Raw genomic sequence first — 23,216 nt, 5'->3', positions numbered from 1 at the left:
CTTTGGGCAATAGTATTGCAGTCCCTCATTTACAGCCAAATTACTCCCGAGAGCAAAGCTGAAATTCCATTTACAGCCACACTAAAGCTTATGAGTTTATCAAACTTTCGGCAATTGGCATGCTAAGATTTCGATGAGGTCTATGAAAAATAGAAATACTTCATTTGAACTGGTAACTCTTCATTAAAAAATGAAACAATATAAGAAAGCATGCAAATGGGATTTGATTTAGGTTCAGTCCATCAAGCCACAATTTATGACGACCACCTTTGAGTAAGGCCGGTTGAAGCCTCTTTCTGCCACGACAGCTCTTTTATCGCCTATTAGCTTGGCCACCCTGCCCACCAAACAAAAGTTTTATGTTGTTATTATTTCTTTCCTTGAGATTATAGAACTTGGAATTGTCAGTTATCATCAGTTAAGATGTGTAGAAATACAAATCACCCTATGTAAAGGAATCGAGCTTTCGGCAAGGTTTCAGGCAGAGATACAATTTTTTTGAGCAGCAGTTGGCATTGCCTCCTTTTCTAGCTTTCTAATTGTGATTTTCATTCCGGGAAAGAAACTGGAAAGATGGTCTTTGCCTGGTTCTTCTAGGTTCAGAACAAGAATAGAGTCGAAATACTAGTTTCTTTAGGATGAAAAGTGGGTTTGTGGGGGAAACAAAAGTCTGGATGGAGGTAGCATTCATTGGCTTCTTATCTCCAACAAATCTGAGTTATTTTATGATTTTGCTAAGACGAATAGCAAATTAAACTCCAATTTAAAACAAAATTGCCATGATTGAAAAGCATACCTGAAGTAAGGAGAACTTGTGTTCTCTTGCACAGTCTTGACCTGTCCAATTCTCTTTGCAACCTCCATTCCTTCCAAGACTTCCCCAACCACAAGAGCTGAAGCATCCAGTTCTGGGGAATCCTTGATAGCAATTACAAACTCTGTACCATTCGGGTCTTTTCCAATCTCTTCTTGATCAATCTCCAGCTTCCCCTCTCGTGCAACCAGCTTCAGTTTAGGAGGCGGTTTAGAGGGATCCCTGACAATGATGCTCACTGTTCCAGCCAAGTTCTTAACTCCTGGACACTTGTCATATACTCTCTCCCATTCCTCCCGCAGTTTTTCAACTGCCAGATTGCTTCCACTTTTATTCGCAAGCTCAGCATCAACACCATAAGATCTCAATCCACCATGTTGCACGTAGTTTGGCATGATCTTAATGAACTCTTTTCTTCTGTAGCTAATTCCAGTAGTTCCACTAACTATACGACTAAACATGCCGGCCCCAGCTGGAACATCATCTCCGTATAGTCCAATAACAATGCGACCAACGGGCTCTCCGTCAATGGCCATATCAAGAAAAGCTCGTTTGTTAGGAACTTTGTTGCTGCAATTAGGAGTAGGAGTACCAACATTCTCTTCCCGTGGATTATTATCTGGTGGATTTTCTTCCGCCTGTGCCTTGGACGGATACCGTGGTCCCAGGGCCTGAGAACCTAACAGAAGAAGCAACGAAGAGTTGCCACAAATTGTAAGTTGTCGCCGGGGCAATTTGAACTGTTTCGGGATGGGAAAACAAGGGGAAGCAGGAATGTTATGGAGTTGTGCTGCAGTTGGAGCGCGAAGTAATTGTGGGGGTGACTGTGAGAATTTTGGGTTCTGCAGTAACATTTCTCTGTTTATTTCACTGCTTTGCTTGGAGGTGGGAAGCGAGGAGGATTCTGCCTTCACTGCCTCGAGTCAAGAGAGTTCTGCTGCTGAAAAACTCTGTTTGATACGATCTCTTAGGTAAGTAGTTTGTGGATAAGAAAAATGCTGAGTCAATCCATCCAAAAAAACATCCAAGTGCCTCAGAAATGCCATATTTTTTTTATGGTGACCAATATTGTTGACCCTGCTGTGGATCATCACTTTGAACATAAGGTCCTGATTTCAGGATTTTTTTTTAAATTTATAAGGCAGGAAAACAAAAAGAAAAAAAAAATTAAAGATGAAAGTCATTTGATAGTTTTTAACCATAACAAAATCTATGCTGTTTTTAGTGTTTAGAAATAACTAATTTTAAATTTCTTAATAAAAATTACTACTATTAATTTTTAGCTATATTTCTATAATTTTTCTGAACTCCTTTTTTTCCTTATTTTTTTAGAGGAATTGATGCTATTTTTTTAAATACATAAAATAAAATCGATTATTTTTGTTCAAACTAACGGTCCCGTGATACAATAAAGAAGATTCAATTTCTATTATCCTCAAATAAAAAATAAAAAAAAGAACTTACAAATATTTGTATAGAAAAAAAAAGTAAAAACATATTACTTTTTTTTTTAAGCCGCTACTACTAGGGTTAAGCCACTGTAAAATCGCTATCCAATTTCCATTTCCTTATGATATTCTTTCTCCCAAAATAGAAAGAAAGAATGGCGAAGTCAATGGCAACTTTATCAAGAAGGCTTTATCGATCTCTTCTCTCCAAACCCAAAACCCCTCAATTTTCGATGCCCTTTTGCACCACCACCCTTTCTTCCTCTGCTGAAGGTCCCCACTCCGACATTGACTCAACTCCCGACTCACCTCCATCGCAATCCTCAACGCCCTCAGAATCTGCCAAGGACTCCATCACTCAGACGCTTGTACAATCGCCGGCTTGAGAATGGCCTCGATATGGGCATTTATAAGGTGCATTCAGTTTCACCCTAATGGTTTTGCATCTTTTCTTTTTTAAATTCTTCAACTTAAAAAATTTCTGTTTCGAGGATTTTGGGCTGTAGCTAACTTTAAAGAAAAAAAAAAAAAAAGACTGCATAGGCTTTTATTAGGGGTAGAAATATTTAGTTTTGGAGCTGTATTTTGAAAGTTAACTCAAAGTGGTTCTTTGGGTTTTGTTTGGTTTTTCTGTTTGTAGGCAATTTTGGTTGGACAGGTAAGGCAGACCCCAGTGCAGAAGCCACTTAAAAGTGGGATGTCGTTACAATGTTTTCAGTGTTGACAGGTGGGTTTCGCAACAACAGGAGGCTGTATGAGAATGAGGAACCAGTGGAGTATGCTAGTCTTAGAGCTGTTCAGTGGCATCAAGTTAGTGTTTACCAAGAGTGGTTGGGAGGTTTTATCCTGAAGCACGCTGTACCTGGGTAAGATTTTATTCTAAGCATCATTCATTGTACTTAATATGCAGAAATGCTTCTTGTGGTATTTAGATGATGTACATTTTCTTTTCCTTTGAATTTCATTCCTTACTGCCATTTCTAATATTGACCCTTGTTATTTGCAAAAGGTATCATAAGGGTCAATTAATGTGATTGCCTTTGATGTAGAAACACAAGCATGCTGTAAAAAATTAAGCTTGAATGCTCTGACATGACTAAATCATTGAAATTATTAGCATTTTATTAAGGATGCTCTTATAAAATTCTTTCTACAACTAAGAATTGGGTAGTCCCTTCATTGAAACTGTTGCAGGATAAGCCATCTGTAATGGACGTGAAATGCATGAGAAGGGTGAGTGCAAGAGTGTGGATTAAGTTAACATTGAAGATACTAGAAGCTTGAAGGTTTATGATATAAGATTTTAACAATGTGACCTCTATTGCATAGTAAGGTTGTCGATTGCAAAAATATCCTCCTTTTCCAGCACAGCTTTATGACCTAGAAAATAAAAAATGCAATGCACTGTATCGTTAAAGGACTTTGCACTTTGTCAGAAGGTGAGCACCAAAACTCTGGAGTATTGGAAGATGGTTCCATCCATCAAAATGGTATGTACATTACTTTCTTCCATTCTGTGTTTTGAAATGCTCAATAAAGGACAGGAAATTATCTCTACTATCTAATGACCTGTTTTAATATTTTACTTGTGCCATTGACAACAAAAAAAAAAATGAAAATACTATACTTTCTCTCTCAATACTTTTCTTCTTATAGGTTCTTAGTGCTTTGATATGGATTTTAACATGAGCGATGACAATGTCTTTCTGATTAGTATATCATGCCACTTTTTATTCCCAATGTGGCTAAACCAAACTATCAAATGTGTCACTAAATTGAAATAAGTGAGTGGTTTTGATGGTTAGACATTAATTTTTTGGTTTGCTGTCTTGGGATGGATATTGAACCCATGAATGCTTTTTGACTTTTGTTCTGTTTTTTGGCATGTCAAATTTACTTATATTACTTTCCTTGAAAAAAAAAATTAGTAGTATTACTTTTCTACATAGGCATCCAGAAAAATCCTTAGTAGCCTTGTGGGTTATTTAATTTGAACCTCTAGTAAAAGTTAGTCTAGATCGTACATTATAAGATACAAAATGGTTACATTGGTGCTTATAAGAACAATATCTGTGTTATCTTGCATGAATTTTTATTTTTTTTTTGGTGCTGATAATTAAATATTTGTATTTCATGATTGGGCCTTGTCCCATGAATGAATGAATCTGACCTTAGGTTATCTTGTGGCTTATTGGTGTAATCCTTCTTTTTTTTTTCCTTGGTATTCTTATCTTTTCTTTTTTCTGCGCTTGGCTTACTAGTTCATGGATCATGTAACAATAGGAGATTTACAATGGGTTTTTTTTTTTGGGTGAAGGCAAGTTGACAAATTAACTTCATAGTTTTGTACCACAATGAGTTTCTCCTTGATTTTTATCTTAATGTTTGCTGTGAAAATTTCAGGTCGGATTATGTTTTTGAGAAATGTCGATAATTTCCGATGACCAACTTCTGCAGAAATGAAAGGTGCTGGGTTTTACTAGAAAGCATTGGTTTTAGTTAAAGAAGTGAAAATTTATTTTACATGGAACCAGTTATGGCATTTGTAATCATACAATGCTTGAAGTTAGTTTATGGATGAAGATGTTTGTGGCTTTGCATCAACTGGAAAAGACTGGAAAATTGTTGGAAATTGGATGTTATGTTAACTAATATCAAGGATGAGTTGGTGGTGTAGCATGGAGAAGTTGAGTATCCCTGTTTTGATGGTATAGCTCTATGATTCATTATGATTTATCAGCTTTTACAGTTCTGAGTTTATGCCTCTTTAACCCTGTTGAAGAAATGTGCTTGTTGCTGAAAGTTTGGCTCTTATGGATTGGTGAGAGAGAGAGAGAGGGTTTTGGGGTATGGTTATAATTCAATTTGGCTAACCGAAATGCAAATTACATTGAATAACAAACGTAGTTATTGCTATGTGGTCTGAATTCTGAAAGTTAAAAACTTGAAAGACGTTGTGGATTAGCGATTGGGCTACCAGCACAAACAAAATCTGGTGGGGCTTAAACAAATAAAAAGAAATGGATTGAGGGCCCAGCCCAGTCCCTGAAACAGTGCGCTTCTTTTCTTCGACTTCCCCAGCACGAGTAACATCCGCATCCCCTCTTCTCTTTCATCTTTTTTACTTTACTACAAAATGAAAAAAAACAGAAAAAGGAAACGCATTTACAAGAATTTTCTTCTCCTTTTCTCTCTTCTACTTTACTTTTTTTTTTTATTTGCAGAAGATAGAGAAAGAATCAAAGAAAGAAATTGTAATTTGTTTCCTTCAATCCCTCTTAAATCTTTTAAATTAATATTTTTTCCGTTAAAAAGGAGAGAAAATGGCAACAACAGAAACTTCCCATTCCCAATCAGCGGATTCCTACATTGGAAGCTTCATAAGCCTTATTTCAAAGTCTGATATCCGATACGAAGGCGTTATCTTCCATATCAACCCTCTCCAATCCTCCATTGGCCTCAAAAACGGTACCTTTCTTCTTCCCTTCCCTTCCTTTCTTTTTTTTTTCTTCCACTCTATGATTAATTTGTTCGATTTTTTCTTTTTAAAAATTCCTTGAGAAAAAAAGAAGAAATAATTCAACAAAATTATTCTATGTAACAAAATAAAATCAATCACCTTTTATTTTTTTGCGTCAAATTGCAAAGGCAGGAAAAGAAATACTACTAATAAATGGAATTTAATGAAAGAAATCATCATTGAATTTTTATTTTTAATTTTATTTATTGCTGCAGTAAGAAGTTTCGGTACGGAAGGTCGAAACAAGGATGGGCCGCAGGTTGTTCCAAGTGACAAAGTTTATGATTACATATACTTCCGAGGAAGCGACATTAAGGTTTAATAATAATAATAATAATAATAATAATAATCATAATACCTCTGCCATTTTTTTTATATATACATGTATTTTCTGTCAAATGATTTTTCACTTTTGTAAATAGTATTACAATAGTTTTGTTGCACGTTTGGTAATAATTATTTTACACTTTGGGTTTTGGAAAATGGAAATTATTTTTGAGACATTCTATTCTATTACTCCCCAATGTTAAAACAAGTTGGACGGGTTTGAACTTGGAAACTAAGAATATCTTTGTCGGTTATGTCCTATTTGAAATTAGCGGATTTTGTTTTTAAGGGTTAGTGCAAGCATTAAGTTCACAGCATGGACCCTATGTTTTATGGTGACAAGCTTCTCAACTAGGTTGTCTTTTGTCTATGGTCTGCATTCTACTCGCAATGTACTGAGTCTAGAGTCATAGTAGTTTATTTTGTAGCTGTAAGCTGTTGCTAACATTAAGTCAAAATTTGTAACCTTGTCTCTCTAGTAATACTCTGGTAGCATTTTTTATTAGAAATTGTGGCATTGATATTGTAATACATATGATATGTTTTTAATTCTTTCTCTTTTTTCTTTTTCTGGGAATAATAATTTTACCTAAATCTATATGTCTTATTTTGTTTTACGAACAAAGTTACACCATTAATGGATTCTGAGTTTTACCTTTTCTCCATGCCCTATCAGGATTTGCAAGTTTTGTCTTCACTATCCGTGCAGAGTAAATCGGCTATACCTGATGATCCTGCTATCATTCAGGCATGAAATTTAAACAAGAAAGTTTTGTACCAATTATACTATAGATGAAAGAATAATTGATGTAACTCCTTTTGCAGTCTCATTATCACCATCCTGCTGCATCTTCAATCATGCCACATTCTGCTTCTAGTTCTATGACAAGTTTTACTTCAAATTCACAGCTAGGACTTCCAAGTTCAGCTTTCCAAGACAGCGTGCCTCAATATCAGCCTGTGGGACATGTGTTATCATTGGATTCTTCAATTTCTACAACTGTAAAAAGCAATGAGCATAATATGCCAACGTATTGGCAAGGGTTGAATGGGCCCTTAGGAGGTTATTCTTTTTTACAACAGCAGTCTTTGCTTCGACCACCACCTGGCTTGTTAACGTCTCCTGGGCTGCAGCAGGTGCAACATTCCATCATGGATGCATCTATTCCAAGTGCTGTACCAAACTTTTCTAAAATTCCCCATCCTTTATTTCCACCTTCAAGTTCTAGCTCCCTGAACTCTAGATTGCTGCCATCTTCTAGTGCTAGCTCCCTCGACTCAACACTGCTTCCATCTTCAAGTGCTAGCTCCCTGATCTCGACACTGCTGCCATCTTCAAGTGCTAGCTCTCAGAACACCACAACCCTGCCACCTTCAAGTTATAGCTCCCAGAGCTCCACAATGCTGCCACCTTCAAGTTATAGCTCCCAGAGATCCACAATGCTGCCACCTTCAAGTGGTAGTTCCCTGAACTCTACGTTGACATCAATCTCTTCCTCAGCTTTGCCCTCTAACCTTCCATTAGGTTATGCTGCTTCATCAGTTTCTAAGGAAGCATCAGTTTCTAATGCTCCTGGTTTAAAATTGAGTTCTTGCTTGCCTTTAGCATCTGCTTTGACTTCTGCTGTGGATACAATTAAAATTGCACTTCAATTTGGTGAGAAATCTAAATCAACTCTTGGCTCCACTTCTCCCTATACAAATATGTCTACACATACACCTTCTATTGTTGGGACATCTGTCTCCAATCATCCTGAGGTACCAACTCCTTCTCTAGTGACACCGGGCCAGCTTTTACAGTCTGCACCCACAAGTCCAGACACCATACTTTTTTCACTTCTTCCCCTCCAAACTGCTCAGAAAGATATTGAGGTGGTTCAAACATCAACATTAGAACCACTTTCAGCAGATGCAAATGAGGCTCATGCACCATCTGGGGAGGTATTTCTTCTGTGTCTTTCTTGATGTCAAGATCAGTAAGATAGATATTGTTTTGAGTGGTGATCTGTTAATTTGGAAAGTCAAGGATGCATCTCTGTGCATGTGCATGCTTGCATTCTAGCTACCTTAGATACTCCTCTGGGGTTTTTCTCTTAATATCTACATATGCAGATATTTTTCTTGTTCTCCACTTTTGGCTACAAATAATGCATACTGCTTATTTATATATTATGGTATTTAATTCTGTGAATTAACTGTCATGTGGAATTCTGATGCATGGCCTTTCCTGATGCATTTGTTTTTCCCAGATGAATGGAGCTTCTTTGGATTCTCAACACCATGACAAGGGGCGTGAACAAGGAAGAAGGAATAGGGTAAGAATATTAATCTTCTTTAATCTTTAATGCTGCATTTAGGCACAGCGGATGTTGCTTTTCTTAACTTGATAAGTTAAGTTTTTGTTTTTAACTGAATGTGTACTGATCTGTTAAATATTCCATGAATATCTATCAGTTTTGAGGCAGCTATTTTGACTGTGGATTTTAAATCAAATTTCAGCACCACATACATGGGGTTTCTAGCATGTTTTCTTAATTCATTTACTTTTCGCTTGTGGGTGGGGAATAATATAATTTTGAAACTCTGAGTCTCCCTTGGGCAAAATTAAAAAAAAAAAAAAAATCTGAGTCTTCAATTTCCCAAGGGACTAATTGGTATAAAGAAAAGTTTATATGTTTCAATTACATGACAGGTCCTTTGATAAATATCCTTAAATCCACAGAATTATTGAGGGATTTCACGTTGTCCTGTTAAATTGCCTAATGTTTAGCAATTCTTCCTTATGTCCTTTTGGGTGTATATTTCTTTTTCTTTTCCATTTAATCTTTCTTAGGGATATTTATGTGAATTTGTCCCTTGTATTTAGTGTTCTGTATTACTATTTGTAGATGCTCAAGTTAGAGGATTTGGGTTAATCCATTTTACGTAATTATGTTTCATATTTTCTGGATAAACGTGTGTTATCATATTTATTTTTTGTATGGATTTTCTTTTTGTTAATTAATTGCCATGCTTTTACTCCTTTTTATCATTGATTTTGGTTAATTTGGTTAATTATTTAGAGTTTGCTGGTTAATCTTTTTTTTTCAATTTCCATCTCATCTAGATTACTTTAGTTTTTCTTCCAAAATCTTTCACTGATCTGAATGTTCAAAATCTTTGTAGTCTATTAACTGCAATTTTTCTGTTTTTACTGATTTCCAACTTTTCATTTTTTTTCATTAGGTATATTCAATATTTACTGTCTTTCAATTTAGCTTTTGTTATATTAAGTTCATGATACGGGGTTTAATATTTGCTCTCTGCTGTTTCCTTACAGCCATATGGCAGTGCCTTACATACTCCCCGAAGTATTAGCGGCCCTGTGGAGGAAAGAGAAAACAAGGTAAAGAGGAATTACAGTTTATATTCTACGAATCTTGGTATTTACACATATTTGTTTGGAATTGTTTATATTCATCCAGTCCAATGGAGTTACGTTGCAGTCTCACCCCGCCAATAAGGTTCATGCTAGGGGGAGAAGAAATGGGGTAAATATTTTAGCTTCTTTGAGTTGCAGAAGTTCAATTTACTTATAATGGACTTATATATCATGTGAACTCCATTATATGTGTTTGTGCTGCTTCTTTTTTCCTTTCAGTTGTATGGAACTGCGTCACACTCTCATCCCAGTAACATAAGCCCCTCATGGAGACTAGAAAAAGTGGTACTCCCTTTGTATTCCCCTCAACTCTCAGAATTTCCTAAGTTTATTTTCTTGGAATCAATTTCTGTATTTTCATAAAATTTTATGTGGATTTTAAAGCATATGTTCTTGTGTTACTTTCTCAATCTCCTAGATGAATGGAACTGCTCCACACCCTTATTATGGTAGCTGGGGCCGTGCACATGGAAGAACAAACATGGTAAGAAATGTGGTTTTTGTGATTTCTTTTCCTTTTTTTATTTAGTAACTTAGAAGAATTTAGAAACTTAAACTTGTACGTGTAGTTGGATGTGGAACTTTAGCCTGCTAATTAATATGATAATCTACTTGCACCATTGATAATGAAGCTTGTAATCGAATCAAACTATTGAAGAAATGATCAATTGAAAACCAATTGATTAGTTAGAAAGATTTCCCATTAAATTGATAGTATATGCCATGCATCTCGTTCAGCATTAAATATGAATTATGCATGTGATTAATCTATGCTATATGGCAATATTTTTGGGATAATTTCAGACGCAATATTGCTTTTTCACAATCTGTAGTTTGAAATAATCAAACTTCTTAACATAGTACTTGAAGAATAGCTGTGGAAAAAAAAAATTACTTTTGATAATCTAATGCTGGATGTCCTGATTCTTTTACTTTGGTGCTTTCATGTTGGCATACACACAGATTAAATTCCAGTGACACAGGCATACTCACTTCCACATTGCACACCTTACCTTACAAACTGTTGCCACATTCCACATATATTAGACTGCACATCAAGATCATGAATTTAGAAAAGAAAGAAAGTTGAGAGTTTTGGAGAAATAGACATTTAATTGAACTGTTAAAGAGGCTCAGATTATTGTAGATAAGATCACTTCATTTTTCCGGTTCTCTCTCCTCTTATATTCTCCAGAGATGCCTAAAGATCATTCTCAAATTTAAGTGTAGCTATAATAATTGCTAAGTGTTTGCTATGTAGATTTCACACTTTGTTACCAAGTTTACTGAGGATTTTGATTTTGAGGCAATGAACAAGAAATTCAACAAAGATGAGGTATGGGGACAACTTGGAAAAAGTATCGAAGGTATATCAGAAGACAATGGAGATGCAGATGACAGTCAGAAAGACGATAGACAACATGATGATGGATATGGACTGCTAAAAGTTGACATAAAGGTGAGATTGCTAGGTTGAGGTGTTCCTTTGTTTTTTGGCTATGTATGTTGAAGCAACTTTTAATCTGGTTTCTATTTGGTTATGGTAATGCCTTATTTTTTCCCTTCTATTTCACAGCCTGTGTATGTTAAGGATGAGTTTTTTGATTCTCTTTCTTGCAATACATTTGATCGGGAGCCAAAGCAAGGACGGTCTAAGTTTTCTGAGCAGAAGAAATTAGATGTAGAGGTAGTTTACTCTCATGGTCTATTCCTCTATTAGATTTATATTTGGATATTGAATTGTTGACTTTTTAATGATGATGGATGTTTCAGACATTCGGTGGTTTCCGAATTAATCATGGTGGACATGGTGATCGGGGAGTAGGGCGTGGTGGCTGGTCACGGGGTTCTAGATATGGAAGGGGATATGGACATGGTGGAAGAGGCCTGGGAAGGGGTGTGTGGAGTCGAGTAAACTAGTTAGCTCTTTTGAACATAGTCGTGAGTGGCAGGATGTAACAAAGGGAAGATAGCAGTAAGGAATTAATAAGAAACTGGAAATTTTAACTTAATGCTTGTAATGGTTTTGCCAGTGCTAAGCAACAAGCAGCAGGCTGATGTGAAATGAATCATTATGAATTATATAAGATGGACAAAGTCCTTGTTAACTTGTAAGCAACGTGGGGGGGAATTTGCCAATGGCCTAATCCGGTACTTGTCAATTTCAAAATTGAGAAGAGGCAACATAATTTTCATTTTAATGCATTTCTGTAAAATTTCTCCCACTTCCAAAATGAGGAATCTAGTGTTGAACCAGGCCTGGAATTTAGAGGTAGAATGCACTAAGCTTTGGGTCTAAAACTCCTAGTAATGCCCCAATTGAAGCATAGTTTTAGATGAAACTGTTGTTTGTTCAACGTGGGCTAGGTTGTGAAATTAATTTCGTGATTAACATGGTTGTCTTGTCTTACACAAAAGAAATTGTCTACTAATAATGTCTTATTTCCATATTTTCTCTTTCTAATTATATACTACTAGGTTAGAAAATCGCTAAACTTTCTTTATTATTCTCTACTTAATTTGATTTTGGATTGCGATTGTGATTGCGATTTGAGTTTTAAAATGTGTAATAATTTAAAAAATCATATTGAAAATGCATTTTGTATTTTTGCAAACTTGTTAGTTTTAAAATCCTTTCACATCGGCAAGGCATCAATCAAGCCATTAACAAACTAGGGAAGTTGATTGGCCCCACTGCAGCACAGCACAGTCGACGTCACTACTCTTGCGGGTCAGCGTTTCTCCTGCATCAACTAACGGACACGACACATCACACATGGAGCGCGTTACTTGTTCGACGTAATGTCTCAGTAACAGTAACAACGAAAACTAAGCCAAGCCAACCCAGCTTCATTCCTCGAACAGAAAACTAAAAATAAAAAAAGGAAATATTTTGAGATTGAGAGCAAAAAGCTAACGATTAGACAAGTCCGACAGAGATGTGGAGGCGCGTGGCTTCGCTTTCTTCCTTCATCTCATCCTCCAACTCTTCCTTTCTTGCGCAGGTTCCGATTCTCTTTCACCTCTGCTCTATTACAATTCAAAGAAAAAAAAACCTCAATTTTGATTTATCATATTTTGTTGTTCTTCTCTTTCTAGCTTGTTTACTCATGACTTCTGACAGTAGTTTTTTATTGCTGTTTTATAGGCAGCATGCAGATTGAACATTTGGGAATCATTAACGACAGGGATCGCGCAACAGGTATTGTTTCGATTGCCAAAGTGATGAACATTTCTTGTTGTAATTGAGCTCGTGTTAGACTTGGATAGGTTGAAACTTTGAAAGTAACTGATTTGCGACAAAAAAAGTTGGATAGAAGTTACAAAAACGCCATTGTTTATGCGTTGAGTGAAGGATATGCTGTTATTTTGTTTTGCTGTGGGTTTTGCTGCTTGGGGGAGCGTGTTAGGAGGAAAAATATAGATTCTTGTTAATTTGAAACTGACTTTGAGGGACCTTCTTTGAGTTGAACAGATTCGACAGACGTGTGTTAGATGTTCTCCAAAACATCTAAAATTTTTTCTGTCATTAGTCATGTATCAAAATGATGAGCTTTTGTTTGATATGAATAGTTTGAATCTGAGTTCTTCTGAGTTAGACAGTAAATAAGAAGAATTTAGCATACCAATCACTTTTCCCCAGGATTTCAACGTATTCACTTATTTCATGCGAATCCATGTTGCTACCTTAGATTGTTTGTTAGATAAATTTCATCTTTTTTCAAATTTAATTCCTTTTTACTTTTGTATGTTTTGTTAATTTTGCAATGCATTCCTCTAACTTACAGCAACAGTCTGTTTTCCGTGATATATTCATAAAAATGAGTTCTTGTTGTTGGTTCATTATCTGCATGCAGGCAAAAGGTGTAATAGTCCCCAAAGAGAAAACTCCATTCATAACTTTTGTCCTAGGTAAAATTTGTGCATTGCTGGCGTGAGTAAATAAAGGCCCTTGCTTACTTTATTTCCTAGCATGCAAAATACATTTATGTGCTATGCATTATGTTGTGGTTTTGAAACTCTTATTTTTTGAGCTTGGGAAGTTTTGGACAAACTTAAACCTTATTGTCTCCTTAAGTTTATTTCTTTTTCCTTGTTTTAATATATTTATCTTTTAAATGTTCTTTTGGAGAAGAAAACAGAATTCAAGCTGCAAACCGCACATCTGTTATACTTTATTCTTTGCTTAACAAAAGGAGGGGTTGCATTCTGACCTAGCTTGAATCTTTTCCTTTTTAAGTGCCATAAAACATCATAGGTTACATGATCCACAAAATCATAATATGAATAGGTTATCTATCGTAGATGTCACTTGGCATTTTATTGTATGGTTAATATGCAAATGATACTTGAGGTTATTCAATGATATACGAGTGTTATAAACCTTTTGATAGATCAAACATTTTTCTGTTGTTACATTAAAGAAATAGTGATATCAAAAACTATATCCTGTTTGCTTGTTTGGACCTTTTTTTGCTCCCTACTTTCATATGGAAGATGTTTGTGACACCAGCCTTGGATGCACTATTTGCTCCCTACTTTCATATGGAAGATATTTGTGGCACCAGCCTTTGATGCACTATGTGTGATGCTGTCATGTGTTTAACTAAACATTGTTTGATTTGTAAATTTTCTTCTGGAGCTTACATTTAGTCAGATTTTTCACTCTGCCTTTCCATTTTCAGGTGGTCCTGGTAGTGGAAAAGGTACTCAGTGTATAAAGATTGTTGAGACCTTTGGGTTCAGACATTTGAGTGCAGGAGACTTGTTAAGGAGGGAAATAGCTTCTAACAGTGCAGATGGGTAATAATTGTTCTTCATTGTTGACAAATCATATTAATTTCTATAGTAATCCATGCCCTCTGATGATATAACTTTGATTTCAGTGCCATGATTCTTAACACGATTAAAGAAGGAAAAATTGTCCCTTCAGAGGTGACAGTCAAACTGATACAAAAGGAGATGGAATTAAGTGAAAATCACAAATTTCTCATTGATGGTTTCCCACGTACTGAGGAGAACCGAATAGCATTCGAACAAATTGTGAGCTTCTTAGTTTTTTTCTTTCTAATGGTTTCTTGTGTGAGAACTGTATACAGTTTAACTATTTGCCTTCCAAACTTTGCTGTTAATTATGGGTCACCTAAAGTTATTTGATTGTTGGGTTCAAGAAACTTACTAGAAAAAATGATGAGATATGTGGAATTATTTGAAGAAGTGTTTTTTTTATTATTAACTTAACTTTCTTTATGGCATATGCAGATTGGAGTAGAGCCAAATGTTGTACTTTTCTTTGATTGCCCAGAAGAAGAAATGGTGAAACGTGTGCTGAATCGTAATCAGGTACATATAGATAATTTTCTGCCTTAAGTTGAATCATGTGAAAACCATTATTTGAAATGTGATGTTTTCTTATGCAGGGTCGAGTTGATGACAACTTAGAAACAATCAGAAAACGCCTTAAAGTTTTTGAGGCATTGAATCTTCCGGTTATTAACTACTACTCTCAGAGAGGAAAGCTCTATAAGGTATATATATACTATCAGCTGCTTCTGGGGCTTTATGTTATCCCTTTCTAATCAATGATTGCTTACATGGCATACATATTCAAAATTCTGTATTTGTTATAGTAACTGAGGCAAATACATGCAGATCAATGCAGTAGGAACAGTAGATGAAATATTTGAACAAGTTCATCCGGTCTTTCGTGCCTTTGAGGTATATTCTGTGAGCACAATGATCCTCTCTATCCAGCTGTGTTGATTTCATTTTTGAATCAGAAAACACAGTGCCTGCATTGATTTTGAAATCTAGCATTCATTTTAGTAACTAACTTTTGGCTAGAACTAGTAGGGTTATTATTCTTGTGATCTTTTTTGAATATATTATTACTTGTAAGAATAGAAAAGTCCATCCCTTTAAATACGCAGTGGAACATCTTTGCCCTAGTGGGTTGATATGAACTAAAGGAGAGAGAATAGAGGCTGGAGAAACATTAGTTCCTCCTGCCATTGTAATGTCTGTACCAATATACTAGTAGGTAAGAGTTTTAGAGTGATTTGTTTTTTTTTTTTTGTGTCTGCAGCAGGTCGTTGGATGATGTTCTTATGAAACAAGCTCATCAGAGGAACATGAAGATCCTTTTTACCTTGTTTTGGAGGTCAGTTGAACTTAAAAAGTTTCCAGTAAGATGAGGAAATTAGAGAAAAAGAAGATTGGTAATATGGTTGAGGTGAATTTGATGATGCATGTACATTAGCTCAACTGCGAGAAAGTAGTGGAGTGTTGCAGCTCAGCAGTCTATTAGCTCAACGTAACTGCATAAGAAAACAAAATAATCTGACAATTTATATTGACTAAGGACTGCTATTCAGTTTTCCTTACCTTTTTAAGTTTTTACTCAAAATAACATGCAAGATATATGAGGCTGAATTCTAGCGTTCAAGTTCATAATAAATATCCTGCTATTCAAAGTAAATGTTTTGTTGGGATAGTTGTGGACTGTTGAGTAAAGTTGAAGCTGGTAAAGCCTTGGTTGGCGGTAAAGGTAATTTGGATAGGCATTTTTTTTTTTCATGATAATATTAATTGGATCCTTTAGGTTTCATTGACCATGTAGCGTCCAATGGTAGTTCTTGACTTCCTGCGGCCCATTAAAAAACTTTAGTATTCAGAATTCCTCAGATTCAGTGCTCCACTCTTCTTTCTCCAAAAATTAAAACGTTGACGACTTCATGTTTGATGAAAATTATGAGATGAATCCGAGAAAGAAGCAGCACAATAAATCATTAAATCCCAATAAAATGAAGGCTTAGTTGATAGAAACACAACATGAATCAACGCAATTGTGTTTTTATGTGGCAACCGCCATCTCAATTATCTAATTACTATTAATTAATGGATTTAAAAATATGGAATGACTTCTTGTAAGATTATAATCGTGCAAGCAATAATTATTTTTATGTTAATATTATATAATATCTCTGCCCTTAACATAAGGAACCATGTGCTCATGTCTCACAGCATATGTTTCAAATATTTGTTTCCTTTGTCTTATTTAAAAGACTACAAGTAAAGTATTCTTTCTTTGCATCATCAGCAAACACTTATTTTTTATTTAATTCCTTGCAACAGATACGTTTTGCCCTTACTTGAGCCTCAATATTTTATATCATAAACCCTTTTTTTTTTTTTTTTTGAAGCAATTTTATATCATAGACTTTAGGGGGTTTTCACCATTCAAGCTGCCAAAACAATGCATTATTCCATGTATCCAAGTCATAGGTGGACCGCCCGCTCTATCAATTTTCGCATCCATTAATAAATGGATACCTAACTAGGCTCCCAAAAGAAGGGAATGTAACAGCTGCATATGCATCGTCTAAGTCTACAGCAGCTTCTTGGCTTGGGTCTCCTTTTACCTAATTATTTAATTAGCCTTTCATATTAATTTTTGACTTTTTGCCAACTCTGTTTTGACCTTTCAAATATCTCTTTATTGGCTGCTTTTCATTTGGCCTATGTTTAACTTCCCTTTTCATTTGGTCTAGAGAATTGCTAAAGCTTGAGATAGAAATTCTGAATTATTAATTAATTACAAGTCCAATATCATTTTTAGACCCCCCAACATAAATTCAATAGCAGAAACCCCACTCATTCACCATTTCCATTTTTTTTTCCCTAAAAATTTATTTGATTTATAAATCACTCTAAAAAATTAATATTTAACAAAATTAAAACTCATATTTCAACACTTACAATCCTTTCAAAATAAATCTCTTTTGTTTAAAAAAATTTCACAAAGCCAATGTGAGGACTGAGACAATCAGGGCTTGGATCTTATTGGCCGAAAGACTTTACTTTATAACATGCTTAAATCTTAATAGAGGCTGCTCTGTCCCCATTATCCAACCCTGATTGCGCGCGTTAGACCTAAAGCAAAGTGCCCAAGCCCAACTGCCCATGTCAAGATTGTCAACTTAAACACTATAAATTAGAACCCTATCAGCATGTTCTTATACAAGCTGATCTTACTCCTAAGTCTCAAGTTTCTAATAAGCTTTTAGCTCTCCAAAAAAGATGGCCAGAACCTCCCTTATTTTCCTCCTGCTTTCCCTTCTCTACATTGCTTGCCAGGCCAGATCTCCAACTGCTGCAAGCTCTCCTGCCTCGAATTTCATCAAGGCTTCATGTAGTGCCACCCAATATCCAGCACTTTGTGTCCAATCTCTCGCAGCATATGCCCCTTCAATCCAGCAGAGCCCACGCCAGTTGGCTCAGACTGCCCTGTCGGTTAGCCTAGACAGGGCTAAGTCCACCCAGGCATTCGTGTCCAAAATGAAAAGCTTCACGGGACTTAAGAAGAGGGAATACGAAGCAATCAAAGATTGCATCGAGGAAATGACTGATAGCGTGGACAGGCTCAGCAAATCAGTGAAAGAGCTCAAGAACATGGGTCAAGCCAAGGGTCAAGACTTGTTGTGGCACGTTAGAAATGTGGAGACCTGGGTTAGTGCTGCACTAACCGATGAGAACACTTGCGTTGATGGGTTCGCAGGGCCGAGCATGGATGGTAAGGTGAAAGATTCGATTAGAGCTCGTGTCATCAATGTTGCTCAGGTCACCAGCATTGCTTTGTCATTGGTTAACCAATTTGCTTCAAAGCAGTGATTAACCAACTGTTGTTTGCTCACTGGCACTTGCAGAAAAGTTGAAAAAAGTAGTGGTGGACTAGTCGTAATTTTCTTTAGAGGCTAGCTTTTGGTCAGTTTTGTCCTTTGGTTTGGTTCTGATGTGTGTATATGTAAATGAATATATGATGGTGGTCACTGCTCAGACATGGAGCTAGTTACTTTTCTCATTTTGTTTTTGTTTTGGTTTTGATAAACACTAAATAATAAAGTTGGAGTCCTTGAATTAATGGATTATTCACGCTAATGTGATTTACGAATAGATTGAGGAATTAAATAGTTTTCTACACTAGTAGTATTTATTAAAACATTTTAAAAACCAACACCTTAATAACATACTAACTAGTATTTCTTAATTAGATCAAATCTGATGAGTGTCTTCGCCAACTCCATTCTATTGACGTGATTAGTGCATTCCAGGGGAGGTAATTAAAGTTTTCTAGATTAGGTTTCTCTCATCTTCTCAATAGAAAGTTCCCAAATTTCTGTAGTAGTTTAGGTTGATTCTTAAAGCTCTTTGGCTACGTTTTTCCTTTTTAATGGAAGCAATTCAGACAAGAGAATCAAAGCAGCTATTCGTCACCCAAAGCATTAATTGGATGCTCCAAATTCTGTCTTGGACCATTGACGACTGACTCCACCATCAAATAATTTCTTCTCTTCAAAGTTAACTACTAGTACAACATGGACAACTTGATTTGCTTATTTGCTCCGTTTTTCTCAGTGAAAATACATAAAAACTCACTGAACTATATCTCCTGATCACTGCCTATAAATTATGCCACAAAGTTGTAAAACTTGTTGCCAAACCTGCTTGGTAAAATCACATGTGAGATATAGGATGATAAATTCTATAGTTAAATTAGCATTCTAAATATGGTTACTTTTTATTGAGAGAGAAAAAAAAAAACTTATAAATTTCACCCCTTTTTTTTCCCTTTAGATAATAGTTTAGTATATATAAAGACGGTGATCGTGGTTGGGGGTGAAAGCCGAAAGGATGGTAAAGAGCATGCAGCAGACGACCTGTCGAGGTGGGGCTAGGTGGCTGGTGAATGGGGTCACTCTCTGACGTAGGCCACGTGAGTTCGTCAGCTATTGCTAAATTTTCCAACCCAATGAAAAAAAAAATTAAACTTTTGTTTTTTCTTTTGCAGCCAAAGTCGAATGGGATGGGCACCCATCATTGACACTTGACCGTCACGAGTCAAGTAGAAGTATTCATTCTTTTCTTTCCCAATTTGTAACTGTTGGTCCAAAGTATACTACTTTTTATTTTTTCTACAGCAATTATTTTTTTCATTTTTTTAATATTGTATTCAATAATTGATCAAAATCACGTAAGTAAAGATATATCAATATTTTTTAATGATTTAATTTATTATTTAATAATATATTAAAAATTATAAAAAGTACTTTAGGTTCATTTTCAATAAAATTATCAAATTTATATTTAAAAAAATATGATTATTGACGTTTTCTTTTCAAATTCGGTATATGATGTTGCAATCATCTTGCATGTGGAGGGATACATTCAAATTGACAAACATAATTTTATGTTGTGTAATTATTAATTATTAATTAGATTTAAAAATATATATATTATTTTCAATTTCATTTGCTTTCCTCTCTTTATTATTATTTTTTTTTAAAGTTGTTTCTTCAAAGCTCAATTATTGAATTGATGCGGCTATGCCTATCTATGTCTACATTTTCATTATAACGCCCTCCAATATGACATTGGGCGTTACAACTTGCAGGCTTTTTAAGAAAAGATGCCTTATGTTTTCGCCCCCTCCAATGTTAAATGAATGCACGTTGGATACGTTTAGAGGTGGACTATAGTTACTATATAAATTAAAGTAAAATCATGGAATAAACGAATAAAATAAAAATAAAAAATCCTTCCCGTTGGGTTTACTTTTCACCAATTAATACTTTTATAAATACAAGAATGTTTATGATCATACGAATAAATTTATACAGAATGATCATATTCATAAATTAAATAAAACAATGGAATAATTAAGTAGATAAAAAAATAAAAAGTAAGGAATGCTGCATTAATTGTTTCTCATCAATCTATATAATATTTAGTAATATATTATATATATATATAAGTCATATATACATACACGTAGGACATGCATGCTAAGTTTCATATGCATCCGTGCGATTCACATTCATTTTGTTCATAAGTTGTTTTGATTCATAATTTGTCCATATGACTCTCTGATTTTAATATTTTCATGCTGTACTCTTTCAGTTTTTCTTCTTCTTTTTTTCGAGTTTTTTTTTTTTTAATCTAATACTTGAAAATACATGAAATATGGAATTAGCTAAACCAAGTCACCAATGTTTTAATATTAATTTTCTAAATAACATTTTAATACTAATATTCTTGGGGAGTACAGATCACGTGTTACAAGATTATAATATTAATTCTTAATTTCTTATTTAGCTGATGAGATTAGGGTCATGTAATTAGCACATGGGATCAATTTTACATTTGAGTCGGACAAAACGAAGGCCATCCACCGTATATAATATTGAAAAATAATTGTGAATCAAGGTTATATAAATATTGTAGGGTAAACCTTGCTTAGTTGCTCCCCTTCTTTAAATGATTCATTTCACTAAAAATTTCTATTTATTACTATTTTTTTTTTTTAAAAAAAATACTACTTATTGCTATTAAACATAAATACTATTGAAATTTACCAATTATTAATCTAAAAACTCTTAAACCAAATATCTTTTTTTATAAAATTGTCTGTCAACTGTTAAGTTAAATAATGATATATTAAATGTGACAAATATCAAAATTAAAATTATATCTACATTAAATGTGAGTCAAAGATCAGAGAATGTAGGGTAAAGGTGGACGCTAAAATTGGATTTAGCAAGAAGTAAGCTTTGGCTAATTAGTAGTAAAGAGGAATTCCTATAACTTTTGAGGTTTTAGGTTCAAGTATCACAGTGTATGAATTTGATTCAATTTTATATTAGAATTATTTAGTAATATTAGAATTTATTTGTTTGATTATCTAGTGATTTTTTTATATATGGAAGTAATATTTAATTATAATTGTAAATTGTAAATTGTATTTGTGATTTAGCAAAAAAAAGAAAAAAAAAAACCTACGAGATCATAATATATGCAATATAGCAACAAGATGTACCATTTTAATTGCACCAATATTCATGCATCGAAAACATTAGAGATATAATTTTCAGACCAAATGGCACCCTACGAATAGAATTAACTTAGACAATAAACATACATCATACATTTGTATTAAAAAAACAAAGCTATTGCTAATGAATGGTAAAGCTTCAGCGATCAAGAAGATTAAAAAGAGATAAACAATTGCTAGTCAATTTGGCAATATACAACACACTCTTCTTGATTGTGATCTTCACAGCTTTGCTTACCTTCTGGCCTTCAAATTCATCCGTGCATGTGTACTCATTCGTCAAAGCGGCGCTAACCCAAGTCCTTATATTATCCATTTGAGCCTTACGATCCGACCCTTGTAAATTGGCCACTGCCTTCAAGGAGTTCTTGAGCTCGTCTATTGCATCACTGGTAGTTTCAGCACAATCACGGATTATTTCTTTCTCCGAAGGACTTAATCCCTTCATTTTTGACAGCGATCCTATTGATGAAGATGCATTGTATGCGGCGTTTAGGGTTACAGACAAGGCAGTGTCGCTAAGCTTCTGGGGATCGGTTTTGATGGTGGATGCATAGGGGAAAAGAGCTTTGTTGCAATCTTTGGGGTATCTGGTTGAATTGCAGGCTGATTTGATGAAATTTTGGTAAGTTTTGGTAGAAGTTGTGTTGGTAGTGGCGGCTAAGATTGTTTGCATGGTTGACATGAGAAGAAGAATGGAAAAAGAAAATATGAAGACTAATTGGAACAATGCAAAGAGGAGCTCGAGCTTGACATTGTCAAACTAATTCTAGCTTCCACTTTCTTTTTGTGTTTCTATGCGGTACTATGGCGGGTGCGTCGATAAGATGTTAGGGTCACAATTTATAGGAAAAAACTGTCATGTGAGCAATGCTTTAATTCTTGGGGGAAAAACAATGGAATAGGATACGACATGTTAAATGAGATGGCAGAAGATGATACGTGATTAAATTAATTAATCAATAGATTTACTTAGATGCTCAGCTTGGCAACATATCATGCACACAATCTCGGGGCGGATTATTATGTATTTTTATATTTTGATCCTTCAATTAGATGTGTAATGCAAGGGACAGCAACCAACCTGCAGTCCGACCTGTTGCAATGTAAAAAATGGATTTCGTTCACTTCTGGTGACGAGAAAAAAGCTATTTTATCCCTTTCTGACTTCAACATAACAATATATTTTCGTATTGCTGGTCCTCTCATATATAGTTTTCTATTTTTTTTACCTTTTGGCATTCCTGTACGAGGTTCTAACTTATAACTTTGCTATATATGTAGTGTCTCTTTGCAGAATACTAAATATATTTGAAACAATGACCTAGGCTTTGCTCTTTTCTCTCTTTCCTTAAATATAAACATGTTATGGCACATAAGCGGTACGCTTGAAGTTCTAAAACTAGACTGCATATGATGTATGTATATAGAATATAGTATAATAATCAAGCGATATAGCATCAATGCATATAGTAGAATTAATTTATGCACACTCAATGAATTATATATATAGCTCTACCACCTTACCAATAACATTAATTAGTAATTATTTTGAACAATTTTGATGAGGTAATTAATTACAAGTTATGATTCAATAATAGCATGCTACTTTCTCGTATATTGGGGAGTTTTATATACATATTAATGTATATATATAGGTGTGTATGTGTGTAATTTTGCTTTAGAAATCTAGAATCATTGATATTTATTATAGTTGGCACAAGGAATCTGATTAATCTACTTAAAACAGACTGATCCTTCTTGTTCTTGAAAAACCAAAAAAAAAAAAAAAAAATTGT

At 34.7% G+C, this 23,216-nt stretch overlaps 4 protein-coding genes, 1 long non-coding RNA gene and 1 pseudogene across 13 annotated transcripts; 4 read left to right on the top strand and 2 right to left on the bottom strand.

Annotated features, from left to right (window-relative positions):
• Positions 1 to 136: 136 nt before the first annotated feature.
• On the bottom strand, positions 137 to 1,794 carry LOC111285938 (Cyclophilin-like peptidyl-prolyl cis-trans isomerase family protein). Its single transcript, XM_022875658.2, has 2 exons — positions 797 to 1,794; positions 137 to 337 (listed from the first exon to the last, which is right to left on the bottom strand). The coding sequence occupies exons 1-2, from the start codon at positions 1,666 to 1,668 to the stop codon at positions 235 to 237; spliced, it is 975 nt and encodes a 324-aa protein (XP_022731393.1). The 5' UTR covers positions 1,669 to 1,794; the 3' UTR covers positions 137 to 234.
• Positions 1,795 to 2,554: 760 nt separating this feature from the next.
• Positions 2,555 to 3,125, top strand: LOC149514168 (uncharacterized). The gene is made up of 3 exons (XR_016329421.1): positions 2,555 to 2,676; positions 2,903 to 2,920; positions 2,990 to 3,125. It is a non-coding gene; the product is annotated as an uncharacterized LOC149514168 (long non-coding RNA).
• A 342-nt stretch (positions 3,126 to 3,467) lies between these two features.
• LOC111285901 (protein decapping 5-like) lies at positions 3,468 to 12,293 on the top strand. Of its 6 annotated transcripts, XM_089746768.1 has the most exons (14): positions 3,468 to 3,752; positions 4,666 to 5,348; positions 5,578 to 5,730; positions 5,998 to 6,098; positions 6,786 to 6,857; positions 6,935 to 8,050; positions 8,359 to 8,424; positions 9,429 to 9,494; positions 9,574 to 9,639; positions 9,750 to 9,815; positions 9,949 to 10,014; positions 10,792 to 10,989; positions 11,107 to 11,217; positions 11,304 to 11,638. In XM_089746768.1, exons 3-14 carry the CDS (start codon positions 5,586 to 5,588, stop codon positions 11,448 to 11,450), a joined length of 2,220 nt encoding a protein of 739 aa, XP_089602894.1. In that variant the 5' UTR covers positions 3,468 to 3,752; positions 4,666 to 5,348; positions 5,578 to 5,585; the 3' UTR covers positions 11,451 to 11,638. The 6 variants fall into 6 exon arrangements, with proteins under 6 accessions (XP_089602894.1, XP_089602896.1, XP_022731306.2 ...); XM_089746770.1 differs by lacking the exons at positions 3,468 to 3,752; positions 4,666 to 5,348; positions 11,304 to 11,638 and adding an exon at positions 12,154 to 12,293 and having other exon boundaries at positions 5,370 to 5,730; XM_089746769.1 differs by lacking the exons at positions 3,468 to 3,752; positions 4,666 to 5,348 and having other exon boundaries at positions 5,487 to 5,730; positions 7,019 to 8,050.
• Positions 12,294 to 12,394: 101 nt separating this feature from the next.
• LOC111285910 (P-loop containing nucleoside triphosphate hydrolases superfamily protein) lies at positions 12,395 to 16,008 on the top strand. 3 transcript variants are annotated; one of them, XM_022875592.2, is made up of 9 exons: positions 12,395 to 12,535; positions 12,679 to 12,732; positions 13,388 to 13,442; positions 14,216 to 14,333; positions 14,417 to 14,573; positions 14,793 to 14,873; positions 14,951 to 15,058; positions 15,183 to 15,248; positions 15,619 to 16,008. In XM_022875592.2, exons 1-9 carry the CDS (start codon positions 12,470 to 12,472, stop codon positions 15,628 to 15,630), a joined length of 717 nt encoding a protein of 238 aa, XP_022731327.2. In that variant the 5' UTR covers positions 12,395 to 12,469; the 3' UTR covers positions 15,631 to 16,008. The 3 variants fall into 3 exon arrangements, with proteins under 3 accessions (XP_022731327.2, XP_022731317.2, XP_089602898.1); XM_022875582.2 differs by having other exon boundaries at positions 15,616 to 16,008; XM_089746772.1 differs by lacking the exon at positions 15,619 to 16,008 and having other exon boundaries at positions 15,183 to 15,588.
• Positions 16,009 to 17,258: 1,250 nt separating this feature from the next.
• LOC111285921 (21 kDa protein pseudogene) lies at positions 17,259 to 18,450 on the top strand (annotated as a pseudogene). The gene has a single exon (XR_016329420.1). The product of XR_016329420.1 is annotated as a 21 kDa protein pseudogene (transcript).
• A 3,106-nt stretch (positions 18,451 to 21,556) lies between these two features.
• Positions 21,557 to 22,953, bottom strand: LOC149514167 (21 kDa protein-like). The gene is made up of 4 exons (XM_089745775.1): positions 22,945 to 22,953; positions 22,720 to 22,824; positions 22,502 to 22,513; positions 21,557 to 22,165 (listed from the first exon to the last, which is right to left on the bottom strand). Exons 1-4 carry the CDS (start codon positions 22,951 to 22,953, stop codon positions 21,557 to 21,559), a joined length of 735 nt encoding a protein of 244 aa, XP_089601901.1.
• Positions 22,954 to 23,216: the final 263 nt, after the last annotated feature.

The sequence above is a fragment of the Durio zibethinus genome, chromosome 17 (genome assembly GCF_047325235.1).
Source record: "Durio zibethinus cultivar Kanyao isolate XHJ-2024 chromosome 17, ASM4732523v1, whole genome shotgun sequence".
Taxonomy (NCBI): Eukaryota; Viridiplantae; Streptophyta; class Magnoliopsida; order Malvales; family Malvaceae; genus Durio; species Durio zibethinus.
This window is presented reverse-complemented; position numbering and strand designations above follow the sequence as displayed.